This window comes from Rhinichthys klamathensis, unplaced genomic scaffold, assembly GCF_029890125.1.
Source record: "Rhinichthys klamathensis goyatoka isolate OS25496 unplaced genomic scaffold, OSU_Roscu_1.1 h1tg000196l_1, whole genome shotgun sequence".
Taxonomy (NCBI): domain Eukaryota; kingdom Metazoa; phylum Chordata; class Actinopteri; order Cypriniformes; family Leuciscidae; genus Rhinichthys; species Rhinichthys klamathensis.
Window position 1 is genome coordinate 1574429 of NW_026606722.1, and position 27803 is coordinate 1602231.

General features: G+C 38.9%; 3 protein-coding genes across 3 annotated transcripts; 2 read left to right on the plus strand and 1 right to left on the minus strand.

Annotated features, from left to right (window-relative positions):
- Nucleotides 1-71: 71 nt before the first annotated feature.
- On the plus strand, nt 72-5691 carry cunh1orf198 (chromosome unknown C1orf198 homolog). Its single transcript, XM_056262664.1, has 4 exons — nt 72-408; nt 1742-1792; nt 1880-2437; nt 4070-5691. The coding sequence occupies exons 1-4, from the start codon at nt 94-96 to the stop codon at nt 4124-4126; spliced, it is 981 nt and encodes a 326-aa protein (XP_056118639.1). The 5' UTR covers nt 72-93; the 3' UTR covers nt 4127-5691.
- Nucleotides 5692-6374: 683 nt separating this feature from the next.
- Nucleotides 6375-13644, plus strand: clec11a (C-type lectin domain containing 11A). Its single transcript, XM_056262666.1, has 4 exons — nt 6375-7101; nt 8122-8233; nt 8645-8836; nt 13001-13644. Exons 1-4 carry the CDS (start codon nt 6991-6993, stop codon nt 13396-13398), a joined length of 813 nt encoding a protein of 270 aa, XP_056118641.1. The 5' UTR covers nt 6375-6990; the 3' UTR covers nt 13399-13644.
- Nucleotides 13645-17258: 3614 nt separating this feature from the next.
- selenol (selenoprotein L) lies at nt 17259-26571 on the minus strand. Its single transcript, XM_056262897.1, is given in 8 exon segments — nt 17259-17417; nt 18661-18754; nt 18756-18793; nt 19977-20099; nt 20280-20393; nt 23785-23960; nt 24305-24389; nt 26368-26571. Coding segments are annotated over 8 exon segments (954 nt in total). The 3' UTR covers nt 17259-17297.
- Between the last annotated feature and the right edge of the window lie 1232 nt (nt 26572-27803).

A 27803-nucleotide genomic window follows, 5' to 3' on the forward strand; every position in this document is an offset into this window, starting at 1 on the left:
AAAGATACATTTTGATCTAACAAAATATTTGTTTGGGATAAACTAAAATAAAAGTCTTTTGTGTACGTCAGCGTCATTAGTCCAGCTGAGGAAATGGCGGCCGCGGCGATGGCAGGAGCTGTGGCGGATCTTCCGCACGTCACGGAGGCCAAAAAGATGGAGTATTTCTCCTCGATCAACTCAATGGCCCGTAAGATTATGCAGGAGAGGGAGAAGATAAAGGACAAGTTCGGTTCGGATTGGGATCAGATGAGCCCGGTCGAACAGGACACGGCGATAGACAACGGGATGATGGACCCGCGGATCCGGGCTCGGTACGCCATGCACCGGGTGGACCGAGACGAGGTGATCTGCTACCCGAAACTCCTCATCCAGACAGGGCAGAAGACCGTACACTTCGGAGAAGAGGTGCTTGTGTTTTGTATTGACATGTGTTAAGTTTATTGTCGGTCCAGTGTTGACTTGCTTTATTTGATTTGCTCTAGTCATTTAAGTCTTGTCAATCCCTAACAATTAATTACATTATATTAAAAACAAACCTTCTAAACAGGCTGCCCGCTGTTAATTCATGTTTTTTTTACTTGCTTATCTTGTATTATTCATGACAATAATTGATTTTCTTTATCTTTACAAAACATGGCTGCTCACAAGACCTTATCTGATCTAAAAATCTATACAAGTTAGGTCAAAATTAGATTGTTTACTAGTAAAAAATATATATTTTAAACCAGCTACTAAAATTGTAAACAATATTAATTGTCAATTTAAATCAAAAGTTCCATTTAAGGTAAATTGTTTACTAAACTTGTAAGTTTACTAGACAAAACCCTCTGGATTTTCAGGGTTAAGTTTATTAAACAAATCTCTTGTCAACTTTCAATAACTTAAATTATTTAAAATATCACCAATTTCAGTGAATTAATCTGTGTACTTAGCCGATACGTGTCAAATAGCTATACATTAGGCTTGATGTATAGATTTTTGACACATATCTGCTAAGTAACCGGATTAATTCACTGAAATTTAAATTTCCGAGATTTTAAATAGTTGAATTACTAAACAAATATCTGCCATAAAATCTATTAATAAAATGTTTCTTAAGAAACTAGAGCTCAAATATCTATAATAATCTTTATGATTTTTTTTATATACTACAGTTAAACGAGCTACTAAACAAATCTAAGACAAATAATTTATATATATAAATATGTAGCCTAAATGTCACATTTCTTTATTTACTAAATAAGTCTGTAACAAATATCGATGAATTCAACAATTGTATTAAACTTATATAAATTAAACTTTTTATTAAGTTTCTATCAACGATTTATTAAACAAATCTATGCCACATCTATAAATGATGTATTAGGTTGAGTGATGCAGTTAAACTGGCTTCTAAACTAATCTAAGACAAATATGTTAGTGTCAACTAAATAAATGTCACATTTCTATAAATGTTCACTGAACATCTCTTCAAAGTCTCTATATTAAAATGTTTACTAAACAAGTCTGTACCAATTATATACATTAAAGTAAATTCACTATTTACGTAAATTAAACTTTCTACTCTATCAACTATAACAAATCTGTCAATTATGTATTAGATTTTGGGTTAGATTTGCATCTTTTTTATTGTGTACTACATATTTTTATCCTTATTAAGAACAGAAGCAAAAATGACATTAAACGAGTGATGTTGCATCTTACGGCATGTTAAAATCTCTGTCTCCTCTGTTTCAAGGATTTAACTTGGCAAGATGAGCACTCGGCTCCCTTCTCTTGGGAGACCAAGGCAAGTAGGCCACCTTTGCTAAAAATACATTCTCAATTCGCTAGCAAAGTGCAAACAAATGTGATTCAGCCCTTCCCTTCCTAACAGAGTCAGATGGACTTCAGCGTGATCTCCGGCGCAACAGAACCGGCCGTTCCCTCCTCCGTGAGCGAATCCAAACCCAAGACCTCTCAGAGTGGCAAACTGCCCAGCAACGACGAGTCCTCCTTCTGGAAGATCAGCGCTGAGCGCTCCAGGCTAGAAGGCGAGAAGGCTGAGTTTCAGTCTCTGACGCCCAGCCAGATCAAGTCTCTGGAGAAAGGCGAGAAGCCTTTACCCTCGTACCTGAGGCCCGAGTCTGGGCCGAGGGAGTCGGAGGAAGCGCCCGCCCCGCGGTCGGTTAAACAGAGAGCCCCCAAACCTCATGCTCCTCCTCCGCCCGTTCCCATCAGCGTGACCCCTGTGGCGATCAGCGTGACCCCGACACCTCCGGCCCCCGTGTCCTCGTCGCAGGAAGGGTGGGAAAGGGCCCAGAGCACGCTTCCTTCTGTAAGCAGCACTACGGATGATGTGTTCAGTCCTGGTCTGGTCACCAGGTCTTCCTCTCAGTCCAACAGCACAGTCAAAGATCAGGCCTCGCCCGCCGCCAGTCCTACATTCGCACAGGTTAGACCCTCATCTCATATACAGTTGTCAACATTTGAAGTGGATTGAAAAATTTCATCAAAGTTGTCCTAAGACAAGAACGGGTAGTGTTCAAAATTCATGTATAACTTTGATGAAAGGTTGACTTACTGTAGTCTGCGACTGAATGGTCATATTTAAATTGTTCAAGCTTTATGAATTCATTTGATTACTGTTTTTGACAATACATTTGCGTTAAATCATAAAACAAAGAATCCAGAAAACATTTAAAAAAGACGAGACAGATTTTCAGGGGGAGAAAAAAAACATTTCATAGGGCACTATTATTAATACTTTTTTAATAAATTGTTAAAATTGTATGAATTCAATTGATTTAGTCATCTTATTTGATTATTAAAAATTAAATTCAACCATTAAAAATTGAATCCAGAACAATTTAAATGGAAAACATGGAATTTGTGGAAAACGTGGACTCTACCTTTTAAAAATGAATGATATTTTCAAAAAGAAATCCTCAAATAGTTTGTTAGAATGATTTCTTATGAAAATGTAAAATATTTTAACAACTTACACCTCTTATGCTATCAAATCGAGTAATTGCGATTAATCGCATCTAACATAAGTTTGTATATGTGTGTGTGTATACAGTATATATATATATATACACACACACAAACTTTTATGTTAGATGGAATTAATCGATTCGACAGCACTAATAAAAAGACCAAGTCATGTGATCAAAACTGGAAATGATATCATATGGACCCCTGCTGACCATGACTGTAGCTGTGTGATCCCAATTCAGAGGCTGCGGACACGGACTTAAAAAGCCACATCTTTGAGGTTCGCTAAGGTTGAACCGAGCGTTGTTGAAATAAGTCAATATTTGAAACCGCTTTAAAGTGGTTTATTTTTTTTGTGTCGTTAGATATTCAAGTAATTCGAAACCAAATACTTGCAATTAAAAGGGTAATCCAGTATTTTCCCTAAAAACAAAATCCAGTCATCACCGGCATGCACTGGTTCTTGGGATTGACTATTTGCCAAGGATCCACTTGTTCCATCCTTCGCAGCCCAGGGAAAGAAGGACGCATTTGTAGGCCGTATTTGAAGGAGCCTTCAATTTGCGACGGCCTTCGTCGCTTCGCTGTGACGCATTCGGCCTTCAAATGCAGCTTTCGAAGGATGCAGCCTCTGAATTGGTACACAGCTTGAGTGTCAAGCTCAATAAGTCTCTTAGAATAACCTTTTTATGACAAAAGTTAGTAACTTCAGGTTGTAAAATATGTGGTGCAACTGCCAAAAACCTAATGATACTTATTAACAATGTCATATTTGTAAAACAATACTAAAAAAGCACCTTGAAAAATATGTGTTTGTATTTATGGTTTGAGAAATGTGTTATTCATTTTTACTTGGTTACACCATTTTCTGAGTAATTAAATCGAAACCTTTCTTGAAAATGGTGTAAATGTTTTTTCAAAACCATATGAAACCAACATGAATACATGTCTTTTGAAATATATATTTAAAAAAATATATATTTGGACACGTGCAAGTCATTGACCCTCACATCCTTTTTCTATTTGTATTTCCGCCACTAACAAATGAGTCATTGACAAACCAAAAATTGTTTTATTTCCTTTTTTTCAGTTCAACACAAGCAGCAATATCCTGAAGACTGGATTTGATTTCTTGGATAACTGGTAATTCCTGAAGAACCCATTCTAGATCACAGGCCCTACAAGCACCATAAACACTTACACTACAGAACTCTTTCCTTTTAAATCCATATGCTTTAGTAGTTCAGCTATAGTGCATCAATATCTCTACAATTGTATTCGAATCTTCATCTGACCTCATCTCACCGGTTAGAAGTTACTGAATGCATGAGCTATGATACATTGGGTAGGATTTTGAATCTTCCATCCTTGATTCTTATGTCGTTTTTCACACTTGGTACATTTGCCTGAGTCCGAACCCAATTGAACTTCCCTGTTGGTTTGCTTTCTCATTGTTATGTTGTTCTGAACTGTGGTACGTTTGCACAAATTTTCCCCGTTAACACTAGAACCACCAAAAGCTGTTAATAATTGCAGCCAGGAAACAAAGTTGGAAATCTTAAAGGGATAGTTCATCCAAAAATGATGAATCGCCACCCTGATGTTGTTCCAAATCCGTTCAGAAAGCTCTCGGATTTCATCAAAAAGATCTTAATTTGTTTTTCGAAGATTAACGAAGGTCTAACAGGTTTGAAATGACATGAGGGTGAGTAATTAATGACAGAATTTTTATTTTTGGGTCAACTAACCCTATAAATGTTTTGATTTTGTTTGGTGTTACTACCAAACTGGCACAAAATAGTTAATCAGTACCAGCCCATTTCTATATTGCATTCACATCAACCGTGAGCCATACTGTGGTTTACAATACACCAAAACCCCTCTTTAGACTCAAGTTTAATTCCTTTGTGCGCAGTTTCAGAAGTTCGGAAGATGCATTAATCATGATCAGTCAAATTCAGATCTACTCTAAAACCACTAGTGTGAATGCCACATCACCGTCACTGCCGTAAATTTTTATCTATATTTATCTAGACCTTGATACTAGTGTTAAGATGCTTCACTGTACATTTATTAATAAGGACCTAAACGAGACACCGTAGCGCTAGCATGGTTTTGAGATGACTTGCGCCTTGCTTATTTTGTAGACTTTTTATATGCGTGCTGCTTTCATTGTATGCTTTCTTTGTCTCTTTCCTGTAGCCCAGTACACCAGAGATGACTTAAAAACTTTAAAGCAATAGTTAAAATCTCCTTTTCTTTGTTAGGCCCGAAACATACTCCACACAAGTACGCAAACGTAGTCGACATTTAACATGCATTATTGCAATACTTTGGAGGTAACAAACTCCAGTACTCAAGGGGGCGATAGTGTTACCTTCTGCACCATTAAAACTGAATGTGCTATTATTCAGGTAGCTAGCTAAAAACATGTCCACAGTTGAATAACTTGCGTTTGATCATTTCAAACGCTTGTTTTTTTCCGAATGGAACGACTTGTGAAATCAAGATGCTATAAGCATTTGTGTTCACATACTTGCCTGTCGTATGATTCAGGGGTTAACTAACTAGGTTTTCAAGGGTAGGAATAATTTTTGGAGCTTTGTTGCAAGATGTTTTCTCTTGAATACGAAATACGTGGCCTGGAGCCAGTATTTATGCATTCATATATCTGTAATGCAAAATGACTACAATAAAAGTATGACTCTCTCATGTTGCTTGTCTCATTCTTCATTTGGTTGGTAGGGGGCAGTGCAGCAAAAGATGGAGCTCTACTCATAAATCCCATTACCGTTTTCTGCCGTTTGTGAGGTCACACTGCCCGCTGTGTTATTTATTTTAATAAAATATGACTGTTGGATGTGCGGTATAATTGGTCACATATGTGTAATTTTCTACTAATATACTCATATTTAAAGAGTTTTATTCCCTGGGCAGTAATTCTTATTTTAGGGGATTGACGTTATTGCTTCACATATTCTAAAAAAAGGGCTTGTTAGTTTCTGACTGTAAAGTGGCCCTGTGGTTTTCCAAGAGGTCTTTCAACATTCACAGGTTTTTCTTTCTTTTTTTTAAGGGTAATGTTTAGCTCATTATAGTTTTGGTTCCTGACAGGCTACTTGTTTATCCGAATAATCTTGACAGAGTTTTGAGTTAGTTGCTAGGTGGATTAGTTCAGTCTAACAACAACAACAGACATCCATAGTTTCAAAGAGTTCTTTCTAATTGTTATTTGTTAAAGGTAGATATCTAAGCTGTTTATCTGTTTCTGGATCTGTTCCTTGTGCCGTATAAATGTCTAGACACAGTCATCTGGGAGAGATTTGTTTAGTTAGACTTATGTAATGAACTGGGTTCTTTTGGGCAAAACTCCATTCTCACATCCTAATTCCTTTCCAAAGTCTCCTCAAGAGGAAGAGAGAAAGAAAGTGTCTTGTTTAGAGGACGAAAAGCCCAAATTCCTTCCATGTGTGGAGACAGAACTCAGCTGGTAATGAGACGTTCATCATTTTCCTGTCATTCGGCCACCGTTGACTTCAACAGAACAACATGTTCCCAAAGGACAAAGGTACTGACAAATGTGTTTGTAAAAAAAGTGTAGTCTTAAGCAAGAAAATGAATGTTTAGTTAAATGTTTATGCAAGGGAGAACAGAGCTGAGTCAGTAAAACTGCCATGTTAGCACAAAGAATAGAAGTGGGAGGAATGTGTTTGGGTAAAAACGCTCAGGATGAAGCAGCTGAAAGAAAGAAAGAAAGAAAAGGGAAACTTTCAGACAAGGTGAAAGGAGGAGGAGAAGTGTCCGACAGCTGCAGAGAGGGAGGAGGCTAAAACAAAACAGAGCTGTAAAGAGGTGAGCGAGAGAAGGTTGAAAGCAATGTGAGCAGAGAGAAGGTTGCTGTTGAATGAACATCAGGAGGGCTGAACATCTGGGTCTGTATATATACAAAAAGACAGAGAGCTGGCTAAAAAGAAGAAAGTGATTTATGAAGTGAAGTGATTTGAAGTGGAGATGATTCCGACCGTGATTCTGGCGGCTGTAGTGGGCTTCAGCGCTCTGTCCTCCTACGACTCTGCCGACAGCACCACCAGATCGCCCGCCACAACAGCTGATCTGACCCAGGTTAAGACTTTACCTTTACTTTCGGGGAAATCATCCATGTTTAATGGTGGCAGCTTGATTAATGATGATTTGTATTAAGTTTCACTGAGAAAATGTCTACCATGATGCTTATACAATACTATTCCTTCTAGTATTATGTAATAAATACCTTGGAATACATCAAAGTACCATGCTACCGTATACCATCACTGTACCATGGTACTGCAACACTGGTTTTATACTTAGGGTTACTGTGTTGCTTAGAATGATGAGGCTAATTCATTACCTGCTTCTGTATTCATTTTGCATGCAACACTGGGGGCAAATGTCACGAGTATTAATTTCTGGTTGCTTTCATCCTCGATCAGCAATCACATTATTTCAAGTACCTGCCCATGATAATGTATTCAGTATCAGGTAAAGGCTGGAATACACTACACGACTTTTAACATCTAAACAGATTTTAAAACACTAGGCATTCTACACTTTCCCACTCAGGAAAAACTGAGGATCACACACTACCACAGTTTCAACTTGTTCCGAACATCAAACTCACGCAGGAACATGTGCCTTGTTGCTAGGAGACGCATGACAAATAAAAACAATGTGTTCTAAAATCGGCTCAAAAACATCAAACATGCTTGCTATCCTCCGACTGCATGGAATCAGAAGCTGCTTTCCTATCAAGGAAATGTTCCAGTCATATTTCCATCTGAGCTTGGTTGGGCACAGCACGATTGCGAACCGTTCTTGGCCCGCAACTCTGAACACATTTGACTAACCATGTGGAACATATAGTGATGTCGCCACTCAGGATTGGCATGGAATGGAACAGTTAAGCAATGAGAACTGTTTGGCCTGATGGTGGAAAAGCGGCCATTGTTTGAAGCGAAGTCTGTGCCCTTCACACATTATGCAATTTACAAATCGCCTCTGACATTTGGTGACTAGCTTTGACTCTTCCAGACCATTAATTGGGGCTAAAATATTGGTAAAAGTTGTGTATAGAATATTCTTTAAGTCTGTCGTTTAATTCAACAGGCGAGAGAGTTCAATGAGGAGACGGTTAGAGGGCGAGGGGACACTCCTGACATCATCGAACCTGAACCCACCACTGCCGTCTCCGACATGGAGAGCACTTACAACTACATATGTGCGTTACCCAATCACTCATTTCAGTTACACACTTGCATCTTAGGTGCCAGAAAATCAAGCCAAAACTAATGCAACAGAATGGATATATTTGCAATAACCCATGTCTTGACTTGCACAAATAAAGGCTTGTTAGTGTGGTCGTATTTAATAGTCTGGGCATGTGAATTATATAATGATACGCGAGCATGTTATTTATTGTAGTCATTTGATGAACTAAGTAAGATTCTATCTTTAAAAAAAAAAAAAAAAATGCTATTGAAGGCCCTCCAAGAATCCAGACATTCTATATCATCAGATCCCTTCCTCCTCCAAAAGTTTCTTAATATTCCTATTCATTCTCTGGTATGCAGCTGCATAGCTGACTAATGAAAGACTTGATTCAAATGTGTCTATTTATACATTTCTGCAGTGTCTAGACTGGCAGCGATGGATCAGGCCATCCACAGGCTTAATGTGGGACATTACACATTGGACGTTAAAGTGACACAACTGCTGGAAAGAGTGTCACGTCTTGACAATAGACTAGGTGACAATGAGGATGCCATTCAACAGGTCTCGTCCTACTGCAAGGACAACCGCAAAGAGATTGGACGACTAGAGGGTCAGTTGGTTCAATTATAAATTCTGAACTTTATCCTTTCATCTGACCCTATTCCTACCCTCTTTAACAAAACCACTTTCAATCTGAAATATGACTTTTCTATCTCTCACTCTGACGCATAATCTCAAGCCGCTTCACCTAACCCAGGGGTGTCCAATCCTGCTCCAGGAGGACCACTTTCTTGTAGAGTTAAGCCGGGGTCATACAGTACGATTTTGGCCATGATTTGGCTGTCTGAGACAAATTTTGCACATCCCAAAAGATTCCTCTGATCCTAGACTAAAATCTGGTCTTTGATCGTTAGTTTGACATGTCCACCGACAGCCGATTGACTGTTGCGATCAAATTTTATCTCCAACGAAATTCTGGTAGTGTCAGAAGATTTGACTCACAGTCCTGAAGGGTGACTCGCGTGTAATGCAGCTCACTGTCACCGAATGCGTCATTGATTAATGATGTAACACTCCAGACAAGTTTTCTTGTGTGTGTCCGTTTTTACACATCTTGACTGTTGTACAGTCTGACATTAATGACAACTGAGATTTTACAGTCTGACATGGATTACATCGGGGATCATGTTCTTACAAGTCTGACAGGACACAATCGTAAAGGACTATAATAAATCGCACAGTGTGCACCCGGCTTTATGCTCTAACACAGTTGCTTGGGCTAGAGCTAAACTCTTAAGGTGATGATACACAGGGCAACTTTTTGAGCAATGTTACTGGACAATCTTGCCGAGCAATTGTTGCTTGGGCACTTTCCCATTGAAAATGGGCAATACATTTCTATCTGGATAATTTAGATCGGTCATGGGCCCTGTGTCTCATCTGGTTGCCCGTTGACGGCAACATTGCCCAGCAACATTGCTCAAAAAGTTGCCCTGTGTATCATCACCTTCAGACATCCCTACCCGAACCCAATCCTAAGGGGCCGTTCACACAGAATATTTTTTTCCATTCCACTGCGCTACTTTTCCATTATTTTGTCTATTTAAACGCGCTAGATGGACGTGTTTGACCGCTGTGTTCGCGTCTTGTGTCTTTTGCAGCGTTTCGCAAATGACACTCCGTTCTAAAAACGTGGTGCTCAAGTTAAAAATAAGCGTCACAAGACCTTGCGGTTTTCCCCATTCCGCTGCTTGCGTCTTGCGCTTTTCAAAGCAAAAACGTGTTCTGTTAGCCTGGGTTTCCCCATACTGCCTTTGCGCAGCACGATTTTATTCACGCTGCTAGGCAGTCTGGACACCATGGACCAAATTTTCGCCTCAGCGAGGGGACCAATCACAGAACGGTGAGGGAGCAGCAAGACGATGACGACGTCTATGCGACACATACCGAAGCAGTTTGTTTATACCTATGGATCAAACATGGCAGCAGACGCGAAGTTAGCTTTCGATGCAGCCTTGGATCATAGCTGTCAACATTTGGTTTTCAAAAACGAATAGTTTTATTCTCACACACACAGAGTGAGTGCATTACCGCCCGCGCTCGCAATCGGCCATTAAATCTAGTCCCGCGCCTCACTCTACTTGAGCTTTCCGCGACTGCGCAACTGGGTTATATAGGTCGCCAGGTTCAGATGACAAGCGGGTTGAAATTGTATATGGTGTGTGGATTGTGTGAATATAATGCATTTAATAGATCTGGCAACTGGTCAACATTAGACAAACATATTGGTCCGATGATTCATAAAGGAGTTTGGGCCATGCAAATTACGGGAGTTTCCCGGGAGAAATAACAAACCGGGAAGGATCCGGGAGATAGGGCTAAAAAACGGGAGAAACCCGGGAAAAACGGGAGTGTTGACAGTTATGCCTTGGATATTGTTCTAAGTAGTTTAGAACGCAAATAAATCTCTGACCCATCGTCTTCTTCCTCGTCTAATTTCTTTCGCTGTACATACGTCGTCTGGTATAATTGAAACGATTGGCTATGAGGTACATACAGGTGCATTTGATAGACATCCGTAGCGGCTAATAAACGGCTCTGGGCATTCGTAAACCACGTCTCAAATACGACAAAAATGAACATGTGGTTCCCAGGCCACGTTTCAATGTCAATGAGACGTGGTCTGACGTTAGCCAGGCTAGTGTTCTGTGTGAACCATCCCTAACCCTGCAGCCTAACCTCCTATCCCTAACTCCAGCCCTGAACTTCCAATCTTAAAACTCTGACTCCAACTCCTAATTCAAACCTTGACCCTTATCTCATATTATAATTTCTGTACTTTACCCACAATACTGTCATCCAATCTTCAGACCTAACCCCAATTCCTAACTTCCTAACCTTAACACTAATCCCAACCCTATGCTTAACTGTCAAATCTTAACCCCTACCTAAACTGTAGTCCAGGGGTGTCTAATCCTGCTCCGCGTGGATGGCCACAGTCCAGCAGAGTTCAGCTTCACACCTGAACCTGCTAATCAAGGTCTTACTAAGTATTCTAGAAACCTCCAGGCAGGTGTGTTGAGGCAAGAGCTAAACTCTGCAGGACAGTGGCCCTCCAGATACAAGTTTGGACACCCCTGCTCAAGTCCCTATTTCAACAACTTTTCCTAGACAAAACTCCTAATGCCAGCTCCGAACCCAGGTCGTAATGTTATAGAGGAAAACCACACATTGCCAATACTGGTTCTGATCTCTTGATTGGGGCCTAAAGTATATATATATATATATATATATATATATATATATATATATATATATATATATATATATATATATATACACTCACCGGCCACTTTATTAGGTACTCCATACTAGTAACGGGTTGGACCCCCTTTTGCCTTCAGAACTGCCTCAATTCTTCGTGGCATAGATTCAACAAGGTGCTGGAAGCATTCCTCAGGGAGTTTGGTCCATATTGACATGATGGCATCACACAGTTGCCGCAGATTTGTCGGCTGCACATCCATGATGCGAATCTCCCGTTCCACCACATCCCAAAGATGCTCTATTGGGTTGAGATCTGGTGACTGTGGAGGCCATTTTAGTACAGTGAACTCATTGTCATGTTCAAGAAACCAATTTGAAATGATTAGAGCTTTGTGACATGGTGGAAGTAGCCATCAGAGGATGGGTACATGGTGGCCATAAAGGGATGGACATGGTCAGAAACAATGCTCAGGTAGGCCGTGGCATTTAAACGATGCCCAATTGGCACTAAGGGGCCTAAAGTGTGCCAGGAAAACATCCCCCACACCATTACACCACCAGCCTGCACAGTGGTAACAAGGCATGATGGTTCCATGTTCTCATTCTGTTTACGCCAAATTCTGACTCTAACATCTGAATGTCTCAACAGAAATCGAGACTCATCAGACCAGGCAACATTTTTCCAGTCTTCAACTGTTCAATTTTGGTGAGGTCTTGCAAATTGTAGCCTCTTTTTCCTATTTGTAGTGGAGATGAGTGGTACCCGGTGGAGTCTTCTGCTGTTGTAGCCCATCCGCCTCAAGGTTGTGCGTGTTGTGGCTTCACAAATGCTTTGCTGCATACCTCGGTTGTAACGAGTGGTTATTTCAGTCACTGTTGCCCTTCTATCAGCTCGAACCAGTCTGGCCATTCTCCTCTGACCTCTGGCATCAACAAGGCATTTCCGCCCACAGAACTGCCGCTCACTGGATGTTTTTTCTTTTTCGGACCATTCTCTGTAAACCCTAGAGATGGTTGTGCGTGAAAATCCCAGTAGATTAGCAGTTTCTGAAATACTCAGACCAGCCCTTCTGGCACCAACAATCATGCCACGTTCAAAGTCACTCAAATCACCTTTCTTCCCCATACTGATGCTCGGTTTGAACTGCAGGAGATTGTCTTGACCATGTCTACATGCCTAAATGCACTGAGTTGCCGCCATGTGATTGGCTGCTTAGAAATTAAGTGTTAACGAGCAGTTGGACAGGTGTACCTAATAAAGTGGCCGGTGAGTGTATATATATATATATATATATATATATATAACAATATAACCATAAAACTGGTTGGGTAATAGTAATGTTCCAGGACAAGAAAGATGGTTGATCCAGGATTAGATTATGTACAACTTAAGCAAATCTTCATGGCATTCAAGTACTCCACTTGACAATCATAAACTGAACGTCTGTGTGCTGTACTTTATTAAACAAATGAAAATGACTGATTCAATAAATTTATGTTGCTCCAGGCTGTCAGAAAGGCCGTAAAATGGGTTACAAATGCGTTTTGGCATATCGTGTGTATGAGACCTACGCAGACGCATCCCAGAAGTGTCAGGAGCGGGGAGGACGAATGGCTATGCCACGAGATCGCAAGGAGCAGGAAGCTTTGGCTGAATATGTGAAATCAGTTTTCCATGGAAACTGGCCTGTGTGGCTTGGGATTAACGACCAGCGCTCCGAAGGCCTCTACCTATTTGAGGACACAACCCGTGTCACTTACTTCCAATGGAGGAAGCACTTCCTGTCAAGCCAGCCAGATGGTGGGAAACGAGAGAACTGTGTAGCCATGTCCTCAGATGATGGAGACTGGTGGGACACCTACTGTGACAGACGCATGTATTATCTGTGCGAATTTGACGTTTGACCTTGATCAATTCCTATACGGTCCAGCTCTCTTCTAATTGATTTTGTATATATATATATATCAAGAGCACCTATTCACTGTTTAAAAAAAAACTGGAGAATTATGCACATGTAGAATTAAGGCCAGTGAATTTAGAGATCCCATGAAATGTTTTGATAAATGCATTTCCTATTGAAACAGGATGTTGGAGCAGGACATATTAGGGCTTAGCCCCTTATTCTCATTGAAGCCCAAAGTGATTCCATTGGTTAACTTTGGTTAACATTGAGTAACTTTTTGTAAATGCTTTATTTGTTGCCTCACTAGAAATGATAGAAAATAATTTTACGCTGTATTTAGTCTTAATCATGAAAATGTTAATGCCTTTTAAACTAAATATTAAATGTCACATTATATCACAGAATCAAAAAAAAAAAAAGGTCAAATTAAACATTTTTTTTTCTTTGTGTTTTCAGTTACCCCTAAATACCTAGCCTACTAGCTCAACACAGCACTTTTGATTAAAAAAGCTATTTTGATTAGCTTGAAAAAGATAGCCTGATAATGCACTTGCTTTGGAACAGGCTTTGAGCAAGTGGAAAAGGATTCTCCAGAGGGATCTTGTTTGATGCAGAGAAACGAAATACTGAACATTTTACTGAACAAATACTTTTAAAGACCCGCTGTAGTGAAAATGTGTCAATGTGTCAATTCAAAAGTCATTGCAGAGTATTTTCCCCTTAAAACTGCAGTGAACCAAAGTCAGTATCAAAAACACGATTTGACACGCCCGTTTCCTGCCATCACAAACATGTAGCCAATCCCATCAACGTGTGGGGCGGGGCTTTTCTCCACTGACTTTCTATGTTTAAAGAGTTTCTGAGGATGCTGATTGTTAGAAGGCAGCTGTCTGACTCTGAGATGGCAAACGGGAACATGATTTGGGTAACATTAGCAACACATTATTAGCTGTTTGATAATGTAGTCAAGCAAAAGCTAATCATATCAATTACTGTTATTTGTCCAGCATTGTAGAGAGCGATACATAAAACACAAATTAAATAACTTGTAGACAACCCTGTATAATTTACTTGTCCTCTTCTTCTCCTGAATCAGTTTCTGGTTGAAACATATATGGCGTTCAGTCAAGCGTTTATAGTTGACTGAGTGGATCACTGAGCTGGAGTGAGTGAGTGGAGACGGGGTTCATTTGCATATTCATATTTACACGTAATTTAAATGAAGCTAGTGTGTAGAGTTACATTCAAGCTATTTAAAGACAAATAAATGTATTTCCACAGGAAAAAACATTTAAATATGTCATTTTATTGATCAATGATGAGTTTTAAAGCAACACCATGGAACTTTTCCTCTTCGGTCGCCCTACTGGTTGGAAACGAAATTGTCCATTACCGCTGTCGTAAATAATTTAGCCTTCCGTCGCACGCACGCTCGCTGTTTATCCAGCACCGGCTTTAGAATGAACGATGTCCACAGACAAGGTAGAGTATGTTACATGATTTCATGAAAGGATGATGTATTGCGACATCAGAAAGGAAGAAAAAACGAAATAACGACTATTGTAGCGCTTGACGTAAAGCAGTCGAATTTTGTAGTTATTTTTGTGGTCGGGTTACTACCCGAACCCCGAAGTTACATAGTGCCAGTAAAAGCGATACAGATCCCGTCAGGCTATGGCAGAAGTGCCTTTTACCCTGTTACGACTTGATGAACCACTGATAAGATTTTGGAAACATTATTTTAAGGTAAAAAATGTTACATAGTGTTGCTACAATTATTGACTGCAGGGGGACTATACAATAGCAGACTGTACAATAGCCTATAGATGGCTTTAAAGCTAATAGACTAAAATGCCACAAAACATAAGAATCCTTTGTCTGTAAGGTTTGGATAAACATGGATAAATGAAAACAGTGAAACATACTGAATCTTTTTGATGTTTAATGTTTGCATTATTCCAATGGTGGTCTACATTTGCCCTGGTTCACTTCTCACATTACATTAGTGCTGTTTTTGACTTGTGTTCAAAACCGTAACAGAAATGTGTTTTCTTTTTGTTGTTCTAAAACATTCTCTAGAATTATGGCTTGTTGTTTCAACCCTGTCAAGTATTTGTTTTAAAAGCTTGAATCACTTGGCAACTACTGAAACAGGTTTAAAATGAAATAAGACTCTTAGCTCTATGCTGAAAGGTGGATAAAAGTCCAGTCTCATTCTGCCAGACAACAAGCTCTTTATTCAATGTGGACTTCAATTACCAAAGATATTCCACCAGTTATATCGTTTATTTCTCTTTTTGTAAACATTTTACCCTTCACAGTAAATAGTAGTTAAACAAGTTAATAAGATTATTTCATTTCATAGGACTTCATTGACAAAACTGTAAAAAAAAAAAAAAAAAAAAGTTAACAAATGTCCTTCATTTAATCAAGACACGGGTTAATGTTTGATATAGGTGCTGTTAACTCAACAGACGAGCAGCTGCGATGACCAGAGGGTGTAAATATCCATCAGAGACGACTCTTCATAGGTGTATAAGTTTGAGTCAGATCTTCATCCATACAACCTCTGGTGGAGCTGTCTATAGCCAACCTATAGCAACACATTTAAGGCGTAAAGTCAGTGACAGCCCAGCTAACAGGGAACGTTCTGGCAAGGTTCATTAATATGTTCCTTCCAGGAACATTAATAGTAGTTATCTGGACTTTAATAGAGTGATGCAGGTACAGTATGATGTCAGAACCTGGCAGACTAATTCCCCGCTGGTTCCTATTAGATTTTATAATGGGTTTTGTCGATTTATGTTTAAAATGTATGTTAGCCTGTGTTTAACATAACTTGACGATACTTTGACGATGCTTTGTTCTGCAACGTTAATTACACACACCCATAGTAACTAGATGAGACAGTTCGGGCTGTGAGTGTGTGTAGTGTAAGGGGTTGGGTTAGGGCTAGGGTGTCGTCAAAGTCAAAGTATCGTCAAGTTATGTTAACCACATGTTTTATTTTGGACATTCATTTAACATTTTTTAAATGTTGCTACTCGTTTCAGAACATTCAGAGAACATTCAAAAGTAACATTGCCATAATGTTTGAAGATTGATGAAATGGAATGTTCCCTTAACATTCGAATAACCAAGGAAAAAATCATTTTTAACATTGAACCTTCAGAAATAATGTTTTCATAACTTAAAGGTGGGGTAGGCGGGATTTATCTAAAAAACGTTTTCCCAAATTTGTTTAAACTGTCTATATATGCCAATACATAATTAAAATGTAAGTACTCTGAAAAAGAAAGTATAAAAGTCTAGTGTCTGTAGTCCTCTCAGGACAGCAATAAACACAGCTACTTATTTAGCTGTACATACATTTAATTATGTATTGGTATATATAGACAGTTTAAACAAATTTGGGAAAAGGTTTTTTAGATAAATCCCGCCTACCCCACCTTTAATGGGAACGTTAGCAAAACCTTCTTAGAACATATTTTGTTAGTGGGAAGTTTCTTTACATTTACTACTATATATTAAGGAGTTATACTTATATTGGTTTAATTTTCCCTTCAGTGTGAGTCTCATAGAAAAACATCAGCTTCCCATTTTTACATTTTACAGATAAGTGAAATGATTTAGGGCAGACTTTGCTTTGGAAAAGAACAGAGTATAGCCAAACCGAGGGTCTGGAATGGCTAATATTACAAACATTTTTCTTTCTAATTGGAAATATAAATCTTTCTAAATGGAAGAATACATTCCAAGTCTGGCATGAACATGAATGAGTATAACTTTTCAGGAAGTGGAATGAGGATGGCAAGGAAGCAAGTGAAGCAGTTCCACTTTCTGGAAACATACCAGAAAGACCAAACCTGAAAGCCCCTTTTTCTCCAGGACGTAAGAATGCTAAGAATGAGCAGAGACGGCAGCCAGAATCTGTGTAGCTGATGGTCTGTCCGCTGGGCTTTTACACCGGTAGGAAAATATCACTTTACCATCCTGGTCCAGCACAAAATCACCTCCCATCTGAGAGAGATAGAGAGATAGAGACTTTAAAGGTCTATTTATTTACAAATAAAAAAACATACATTTTTCACATTAACAAATTTTCCAGGATTAGATTAAAAAAGAAAGAAAAAACTCTTTCAGATTACTATTCAGATCTATTACTTTTATATTTAGGTCCATAAATGAAAAAAAAAAATCGGTGTAAAAACTTCCCCCAGAATATTACACCACTCTTCCAATCTATTAAAAAGTGGTTGAAGCCTTTCACATTCTAAAAGCAAATGAAAAACTGTTTCCTCCTCTCCACATAAAGGACAACACCTCCCCGCCAGAGAGAGAGAGAGAGAGAACTTTTAATCCATTTTCAAGAGTCCTAGACAGACTACAGGGAGACAAATGTGTATTCTCTCACTGAGTATTATGCAATATTTGGAATTTGTTTTTATGGATTTGGCACATACCACAAATAGCCTGAATCTCTTAAACACATTTTTTCTTCTCTTTCAGCAAATATCCTGATGGTTAACATCAGGATGTCAAACGAAATACTATATCAGCTTTTTTATTTTCTGTTATCGTTTTATTTTCTACCAAAATTTGGTGTTTAAATGGAGTTTAAGCCCTTATTTATGTGATTGTAGTTTCTTGCAATAAACATTGAAAAAATCTTAATGGGATAAATTGTTTGTTTCTACACCAGAATTATTTACTCAGTTGATTGTCTTGGCCATGCATGCTGTAGAAAGTGTCCAAATGATTTTATTTCTTGTGTCACAGTTTTAAGGAATGTTCCAGAAAAAAAAAAAATCATTTAGTAACAAGGTGTAGGACATACTTAAATATTCTGTTTTTGGTCATTCAAATTCGGTTCAATAAGCAATCAACTAAATATCTATTCAACAGATTATGTGTCATACTGTTCACATTTCTTGGACACAGGTGAGAAGGTGAACACCTTTGGGCCAAAATGGTACGTCAAAGTACGTCCTTTTTGTGGAAAATGACATTAATATGACTCAAGACTATTGTATAACTAGACCTCCCTGCAAAATATAGTTTTGTTGCATGATTTGAGCTAAAGAAGTTTGTGGGATATATGATTTGATATATGTCTGATCAATGTAACTAACCCTATATGCAATCTTCCTTTTATTGCCTTTATGCCATAAAATCCAGGTATTAACAAACTCATTAGAAGAAATCCATCCCATAAGATTGATATTCTGTACATACTATTTTCTGTAAATGTTCTGAGTGTCACCTGAAATAGATCATCGATGAACTGAGGTGGCACATCGGGGGACTGTCGGTTCATTGCCAGAAATGCAGAGTAGTGGAGCATTATTTTAAACTTCCTTGGTGATGGATGAACCCAGACCGAAAGCTTGATACACCTGTAACCAATCATAAACATAAACTAACTAAGGTCAATTACAACATATTTCAACCAGATCTGAAAAAAAACAAAACAACTAGAAATAAAAAATAAAAATAAAAAAAGCATAATAAATAAGGGAATACTATTACAATATGCAGTGGTGGCCAAAAGTGATGTCTAGTAAAATTGATACTTCACCCTTTATTAAAAAATGATCAAACTTTTGTAAACATATTGTGTAGTTGTGCTTGGAGTCAATTGTTTTGTTTGTGATAACAAAATGAAACATGCCAAATTGTGCGGACATAATTTTTTTGACCAGACTGTCATACAAAGAAATTATGACCACATGCAAAAACAAGAGAGAACCAACAAAATATGAATAACTGATTATGTTTGTAATTGATGTATGCTTTTCCTGAGACCTTTTTATTTTTCTATGCAGTTTTTTGCATAGTAAATTAAAACTTTTAGCTGTAGTTTGCCCTTTTTGTCAAATAATTTTCTCAAACACATACCTTGAGTCTTTTGTTCTTCCCTCATTTTTAAAATATAAAAAAATATATATATATATTTTCATCATATTTTAATGGTTTAATCAAACTGAACGTACGTCATTCTAAACAAATATATCACATCAATTTTGACAAAATTAAGCAGAGAAAGGTAGCCTGGGAAAATCCAGACCACTTCCGGCAAATTTAGATTTGCTCTGCAAGTGGGTCTGGCAAAGAGCTCATTGAAACCCATTTCCAATCCGTCGAAATCGCGGCACCAATCAGAAACATTGGGGCGGGCTTTACACGATGACGACAGAGCAGCGACGGTGACGCAGATTTTGTACATTACAAAGATGGATGCCGCCGTGGAACATCACTCGTTCGAATCAGCTATCGCGTGTGTTTCAAGCGATTTAAAATGGTAATTTTCGTTAAAACCCGAGCAAAAAACAGCACTCGAAGCCTTCATATCTAAATATACTCTGCATACGTCATGTCCTTCATCGCTCTGATTGGTTTTAGATCTATCCAATTGCGCCCAGATCCATTTGAGCGACGTCCGTTGGTGACGCCCGTGTGGAAATGAATTGTCTATGGAGCTTTGCCAGACCCTAACTCAGTTACAACTGAGAGTGGTCTGGTTTTAACCAGGCTAAGAGAAAGGACTAATAATGCTTTTGCACAGTCAATAATCCTCACCGCTCTCTCTGCATTCAACAGCATGTCAAATTCATAGCCTGTCTGACCAAGCCAGAACGTTGCTCCATCAAGAGAACCATACGAGACCACCAGCACCCGCAATGACTGAGCTTCCAGAAGCTTCTGTATGAGAAAGAACCAGAAACAGTGTTGATGATTCAACGAAAACGGAAATAGCAGCGCAATATTTTGCTTTGCCAAGTCCACAGCTGGGTCAACAAGCTTTCAAAATATATTCTCCAAGCAAGATTTCATGAATGCAGAAATGGCTGAGGCATCTTCATTAATGACAGGCTGTCTTACCTTGCTGTCCTTCAGCTCAGTCAGGTGGTCTCGTCACGGCTGTCATCCAAAATGCCGGAGCAGCACAAGGAGATTCTCTCCTTTCCACAAGTACTGACTCAGGCCCCGTCCACACTACTGCATTTTCGTTTAAAAACGGAGACCTTTTGCTACGTTTGCACCTCCCGTCCACACTAAAACGGCAAAAACGGAGACCCAAAACGGAGAAGTTTAGAAACGCTGCCGATCCGTTTTTCGTTTTGAATCTCCGGAGGGCGTTTTAGTGTAGACGGGTCAAAACGGAGGACTTTAGAAACGAGACATAGTAGAGGCTCACGCTCGGCTCTATGATTGGGTGTCATCAGTCATGGCGTATATCTTTGCTAGCAGCTGTTGTACAAGTAAATTCTGCATTTTACAACGCTATAACTGCCTACATGTGCCGGAGTCAAGCTATTATTCCAGCGATCTGTGACAATTCCCGTGTGCAGTGGCGGCGTTGACCGTACATGGAGCGTCGGTTTGGGGTTAACCCAGAGAGCATGGTGGGATAATTTTATCAATGAAGTTGTGTTTACACCGGCACACGCATGCCCAGTGTTGGTGAATGGTCACGTGATCCGCGTTTTCAGTCGTTTTAATGTGGACGGAGATCAATTCTAATACGCAGTTAAAACGCTGGTGTGGACGGAGATCGTATTCGTTTTAAAGGGATAGTTCACCCAAAAATGAAAATTAAGTCATTAATTACTCACCCTCATGTTGTTCCAACTCCGTAAGACCTTCGTTCATCTTCGGGCCGTCAAGTTTCACTCCCTTAGGAAGCCTATGGAGGAGTGATCCAGCTCTCAAATTTAATCAAAAATATCTTCATTTGTGTTCCGAAGATGAACGAAAGTCTTACGGGGTTGGAACAACATGAGGGTGAGTAATTACTGACAGAATTTTCATTTTTGGGTGAACTATCTCTTTAATGATCCGTTTCTAAACTAAAACGCAGTAGTGTGGATGGGGCCTCAGAGACACATTCCTGCAAGAGTACAGGACAACCAGCCAATGCACATTACAGTTCACACATGTCAAATCAACCAATGAGCTGGAATTTAAACTGAAATAGCCACAAACCACAGGGCATTGAATTGGATTTTAAATTGGAAAGAAAATAAGTGCAATTGCCATTCAAAGAAATTCAACAGTCACATGAAAGTGTAATTAGAAAATCAATCCATTTGTTTTTGGAGGAAATTTACAATGTTCCAAAAGGATTCTATTTTAAATAAATGCTGTTCTTTCTAACTTCTATTCATCAAATACTTCTAAAATATTTTCCAAAATTCCAGCAGCAAAACAGCTCTGCTTTAACACTGATAATAATAAGAAATGTTTCTTGAGCAACAAATCAGCATATTATCATGTGACACTAAAGACTAGAGTAATGATGCTGAAAATTCAGCTATGCCATCACATGAATAAATTAAATTTTAAAGTATATTAAAATATATATATTTTTAAATTTGTAATAATAATAATAATTAACAATATTACCGTTTGTACTGTATTTTTGTATACTTACCTGATACTAATCCTTACAAAACATTGATAATTAACTATATATAGAGATAAGTGGAATTATATAGCCTATGTATTATCTATAAAACAACAACATCAACAAAAAATAGCTGGTTTAAATTTCAACCAGGTAAAAGTTATGGTAAGTTCCTTTTACAGTACGTGCACTTACGTGTACTTACCCAAGAAGTTCTGGCTAATATAAAGGAAAGAACATGGGTTAGGGTTAGGTGTAGGGGTAGGTTTAGTACCTAGTTATTATTACCCAGTTATTGTAATTACTATAATAATAAGTACATGGTATGTACATGGGTAACAGGACTGTAAAATGAAGCGTTACCAAGTTATCATTCTCAATTTGCATGGTATATTTAAGGTACAAACACAGAAGTGCTATAAAAATTGATTCCAAGCTACAAAACAAATGTAATACCTCTAAACAACTGACTCCGACATTCAGAAACATTTTATAGACTTTGAATATAACCACGAGTTAAACGCTGATGTAATTACAGTCGTGATGTGGAGTAATAAACTCTTGCAACTGAAGGCCTTAATTTGGTTTCAACAGCAGAATAACCCAGTCAGTAGTTCTGGATTGTGGCTTCCACTGAATATGAATAAAGTATGACAAGTTCATACATCAAGGTTAGAGTTCCTTTACCTTACCATAATGTTATTGCTATTCTACAATAGTAATTGTACTGTATCTAAATAAGCATAACGTCTTCAACTCACTTATATAATTTAGCGTTACTCTACAATAGTCAAAATAAGAGGTCTGTGAGTGTCGGGAGTGTGTGTTACAGTGTAGTGTTACAAAACTTTTACAAGTAGACTTCTAAAATATGTTTACTAAATATGGTCATTTTGCTAAAATATGGTCTGTCAAACAATAACCTTACAGTACTGTAACTTTTCTCACCTCTGTAAACATGCTGGTGAATGTTGATGAGCCGTCTGTGGTTGCCGCGGCAACTCTGGTTGCTGTGGTTGTGCTCGTGCGCACCGAGAACGAGCATGAGACTGGCTGCAGTTTCTCTCACGGCCACTGGTGTCAGTAACGGTTAGAGATTTCAGAACTTACCTTCAGCTCCTTTAATTGTGATTGTCAAAACATTTGGTAGCCTAACTAAACAGAATTGAATTAAGTTTAGTGATAGCATGGTGCAATAATTGGTATAGGCTACTGCTTTTATTATTGCTTGATAACATTTTTACAATTTCAATTTAATTATTGTGGTTTCATTCCTTTTATATCATTATATAATTTGTATCATTCGTGTTTATTTACTATTAACTAGTAGGCTAGTAAAGAGAGATGATCGGATCACATGCTGCTTGAACTGAGGCGCTACAGCAATCTGTCACATTTAAAAGCGCCAAAATGGTAGCCTATTTATTGTTTGAATTTCGTAATAAAATTGACAGAATCTGAGAGCTGAGAATTTGTTTCATATCAAAAGTAACCTGCTGTGTCTTGTCTGTCGGTGTCCTCTTTGGAGAGAAAATGGATGTCTGGCGTGAGCGTGTGAAAAGGGCCAATTGCGTGAGTTTCACGCTGAATGCGTGAGAGTTGGCAGCTCTGATAAACATAGCATGCTAATATATGAGACGTAACTCAGCAGCAGCTGTTTGTGACTAAACACACCTGTGCAGATCAGGTGAGGAGCCAATAGAAGTAGAGAAGGAAAAATTTAAATAACAACAGAAACATCATGCTGAAATGAATCATAGGTTAGCAGAGTATGATCTTAGAACACAGCATGTAAAAAGAAAACAATAATAAAACAGAATAAAAGCCACCCAGAGCAAGAAGTTTTTAAAGCAGGAAACCACAGCAAACCATATAAACCAAGAATAGGGGATCAGAAAAAATAGCATACATTTCAGGGTAGTCAGAGTGGTCCTAGCCCCTGGAAAAAGAATAAACAGTGCCCAGGTAATAATGACTTACTGTTTTGCATTCCAACAGGCAACAACTCTGGATTGATGACAGACGGTGAGTGGAGATCTTCACAGACCTGGCCCGACTCAGGCTTAGGGTCAGCCACTGACTTGATCTCAGATGAATCTCGGATAGGCATTGGCTGAGATTTGTCAAGATCCGTTTGTGGTCTAAGATGCTAGACACTGTCCGGGTTGTAGCATAGGAAGAGGTGCATTACAGCCTTACGTAATCTCTGGATAAAGGCACGCACTGCTTTCCTCTTCCTTCCTTTTTTACATTTTTCTAAAATGAAGAACGATTAGCAAGTTATTAGAAACATCTCTGTGAATGACTATTAAAGCTGCACATACAAATCAATACAATTAAAAGATAAAAATAGTACAACAAATATAATTTTCCGATTTTTTAGGCAGTTACTTAAAGCAATGTCAAATCAGATTTATAACCGAAAGTAACAACAAAAAGAATAGAACATAGAAAATAACAGATGGCAGAAATAACATGAACCAGAGTAACAATGACTCACTGTCATCCAGATCAAAACAGGTGAGACCTGGCACAGGCTGGTTCAGCAGGATCTGGGTCCGGTGTTTGCTTGATCCTGGAGGGACCTAGGACACACAGAGACTCCAGATCTTCACAGACCTGGCCTGGCAGACACACCAACTCAGGTTCTGTGTACGGAGTTGTAGCGACTACGAGAATGAACCAAACACAATTGAAGCTTTTAGGTGATTGTTCATACATAATCACACAAAAGAGGCTTCACATTCCAGATTCAAATCACCAAGCCCAGAGCCATAAATCACCCACAGGCTCCTGCAACCAAAAAGACTTTTTATTGTTTAACTAAAGGAAGAACGTTGTCAACGTTTTATAATTTGGCAAGACAGATCTGTTCAGAAATGGTGAAACAAGAGGCCCTAACAAGAGGTCACCTGACCCCTGCGACTAACAGACTACGTCTTTCTTAAGGACCAAGGTCACATGAGAGATGAACAAAACAGACTTCAGCAGGAACTATCCATGACCTCAGACTGGAATGGCTTAAACCCCATAAACTTTACACACTAACACACTTTACATATCAAAATCCATAAACTCATCCCAGGACAATTCTCGATGGACTTATAATCAAACATCATGCAACTACATAATTCTATGTTATATGTGTGTGTCTAATATGCTTAGATGCCATACAATTCATAATTGTTATAAATATTAGGTGTGTGAATGAAAGTGTGTCGCTTCCTGTCAGCAGGATCGTATGTTCTTAATTCAAAAGATGGCTTGATTGAAATCGGTGTAAAATGTTTTGTATTCTTATAATAGTAATAATGTCTAAACTGTGGCCTCTTGTTCTCTCTGCTAGGAGATCACAGATAACGCATGATTTACGATAAGAAGAAAATAGAGCCACCTCCTAAATTAAGGCAGTGTCTAATTGGCCAGAACTCATCCTGGAGGTTGGACAAACTTTGAGTTTAAAATCTTAGACCTGAACACAGAAGCTCTCTCTCGCGCTCTCTCTCTCTCTCTCTCTCTCGGAAAAAGTCTCGGCAGAACAACAAGTCGGGTGGAGCAGACGATGGTTATAGTAACCATGTAGACGCAGAGACAAATGACCCAAATCAAGATCAGGGTTTAAAACAGCTTCATTCAGGCCATCTAACTCGTCTCACTTTCCTTTCTTTTCCGTTAAAAGTCTCGGTTCTAAGTTAGGTTTTGCTGCAAAGTTTCGTTTAAACGTTTCGACTGCAACGCGCTTCCAACTTCAAAGACTTTCATCCATCCGCCAACACACCACGTGATTGGCTGCCCAAGATCTAGCAGGCACGAGGAGACCGCCAGCCAAGCAACGGACCCGGGAAACCCCTTTACACCGACAAAAGGGAATCCCCAAAGCAAACCGAAGACAAGTGTAAGGTATCTAGGTTAAATCATTGACTTGTTCATCTGAACAGAACCTAAATGCACATTCCTGGTTAAATCCAAAAACTTTTAGACTCTGACTTGTGACAATCTAAATCTTAGATGGTGCCAACATGTCTGAGACTTAGAGGAACTCTCTGACACCATTTACGATCCGCGCTGAGCTTCAAAAGATCTTATCGCTCCAGCATCTTCCTTTCTGCGAGGAAGGAATGCCAGATGGCCTGGCTGGACCTTTCAGAGATGCACAACACACAGAAATACACAAACTGTTACCTTAAACTCAGAACATGAGCCATTGCCAACTGTATACGATATATTCCTGTGTGTTTGCACGCTGCCCATGTCATAGTAAGGTCTCTATGATTTTATCGTAGCATAAAGTGAATTATAAATACCTTCATTATGCATTTTAAATATAACTGTATATTCCTTTAACTTTTACATAGCGTTCTTACTACCTGTAGAACACTCGTGGCGTGAACAACGCGAATATGCATACAAATATAAAGTAAAGTGTATTTTTGATAGGTTACTATCATTGAAGATCGAAATGTCTTTAGACTGTAAACCCTCCCCACACACACACAGAGATAAAGAGCTTGCGCTCTCAGACAAAGAGTAATAAAAACTAAATTCCCGCCTGTGATTTCCAACTCTCCGATTGGCCAAGCCGACAGGAAGAGGCTGGATTTCTCCAAGGTGATAAATGTCGGCGCGCTCCACACTCTTGCTCTCTTCCTGGACTCGCTCTTCCTGGACTTGCTCTTCCTGGACTCTTCCTGCTCGCTTACCTCCCTTCGACGCTTCATCATGTGACTCCTTGGTCCATCGGGACCTCGTGTTCATGCGATGACCCATCTTTCCTTTGTTTGTCTAGTTCAGTTTTATTTTCCTTTTTGTATTTTCCTTTGTTCATTCTCACCGGCGAGTGAAATGAACTTAGTTTGAATCATTTCTTTGGCAACACCTTCAACGGACGATTTGAACATCCCGCCACACGGGCGCGCCGGAAAGGACCTCTGACCGGGTCCGGAACACACACACACACACACGAGAGAACATGATTTGCAAGTATTCGTTTTCCTACCGAGATCTAAATACTGCTAAGATTGCCTGCCCTAATTAGGGTACGATTTGACTCTAGTTGTCTCTCTTAACGGTTCTGTGTCTGTGATGATTTTTGCCAAACTCAGATCTTTCCAGATCTTCTCCATAGACTGTAAAAAGATCTTCTCTCTCTCTCTCTCTCTCCCTCCCTCTCTGTCTATCTCACACTGATCTTTCGCGATCAGCTCTCTCTTTCTTTCTGTATGCATTCTCCTTCGTCGATGTTTTATTGGGTTTGTAAATACATTTATTCCTTGTAGCGTTAGTAACCGTATACGTAGTTTTGCATTTATTAAATACATATATTCATTTATTGACTCTGTCTTCATGCTCATACTCAAATCACTTAAATGTTTTGGTCTCAGCTACCAGCTTTAAAATTGTACAATACTTTAAATAGTATTGTGGCAAAACAGGAAAGTTATCTTTTACGGCCGTAAAGATCGTCTTTTCCTGCGAGTCTCTTAAAGGTAATTTCTCTGTGGGAGTTGATGAAGATCCATGATCAGTTTGCTGGACAAACAGATTATTCGATACGAATTAATTCCATTGAGGAGTATCCTGAGAATCTATATATTCTAGACAATTTGTATATGAATATTGAATTATAATTCGTTATGATTTGATTATTGATGAATAAAATTGATCTATCTTGTCGATCTGTATGAATAATTGATTATAAATCCATTGTATTCATTTACATTTAGTCATTTAGCAGACGCTTTTATCCAAAGCGATTTACAACTGAGGACTAAACCAAGCGAGTCATCGTGAAGAGGCAAAAGCAACGCAAGAAGTGCTCAAAATACAAAGTTCAGACATAGCTCGGAGTAGCATAAGCCAGCATATTCAGTCGTTCATAACAGATTGGCAATGTAACCCCCTTTGCTGGGTGATTTTTAATAACATGTATTGTTATCTGGGTCAAACCCGTATCAATAGTTATTAATTTGTAATTATTAAATATTGAATACATATTCCCC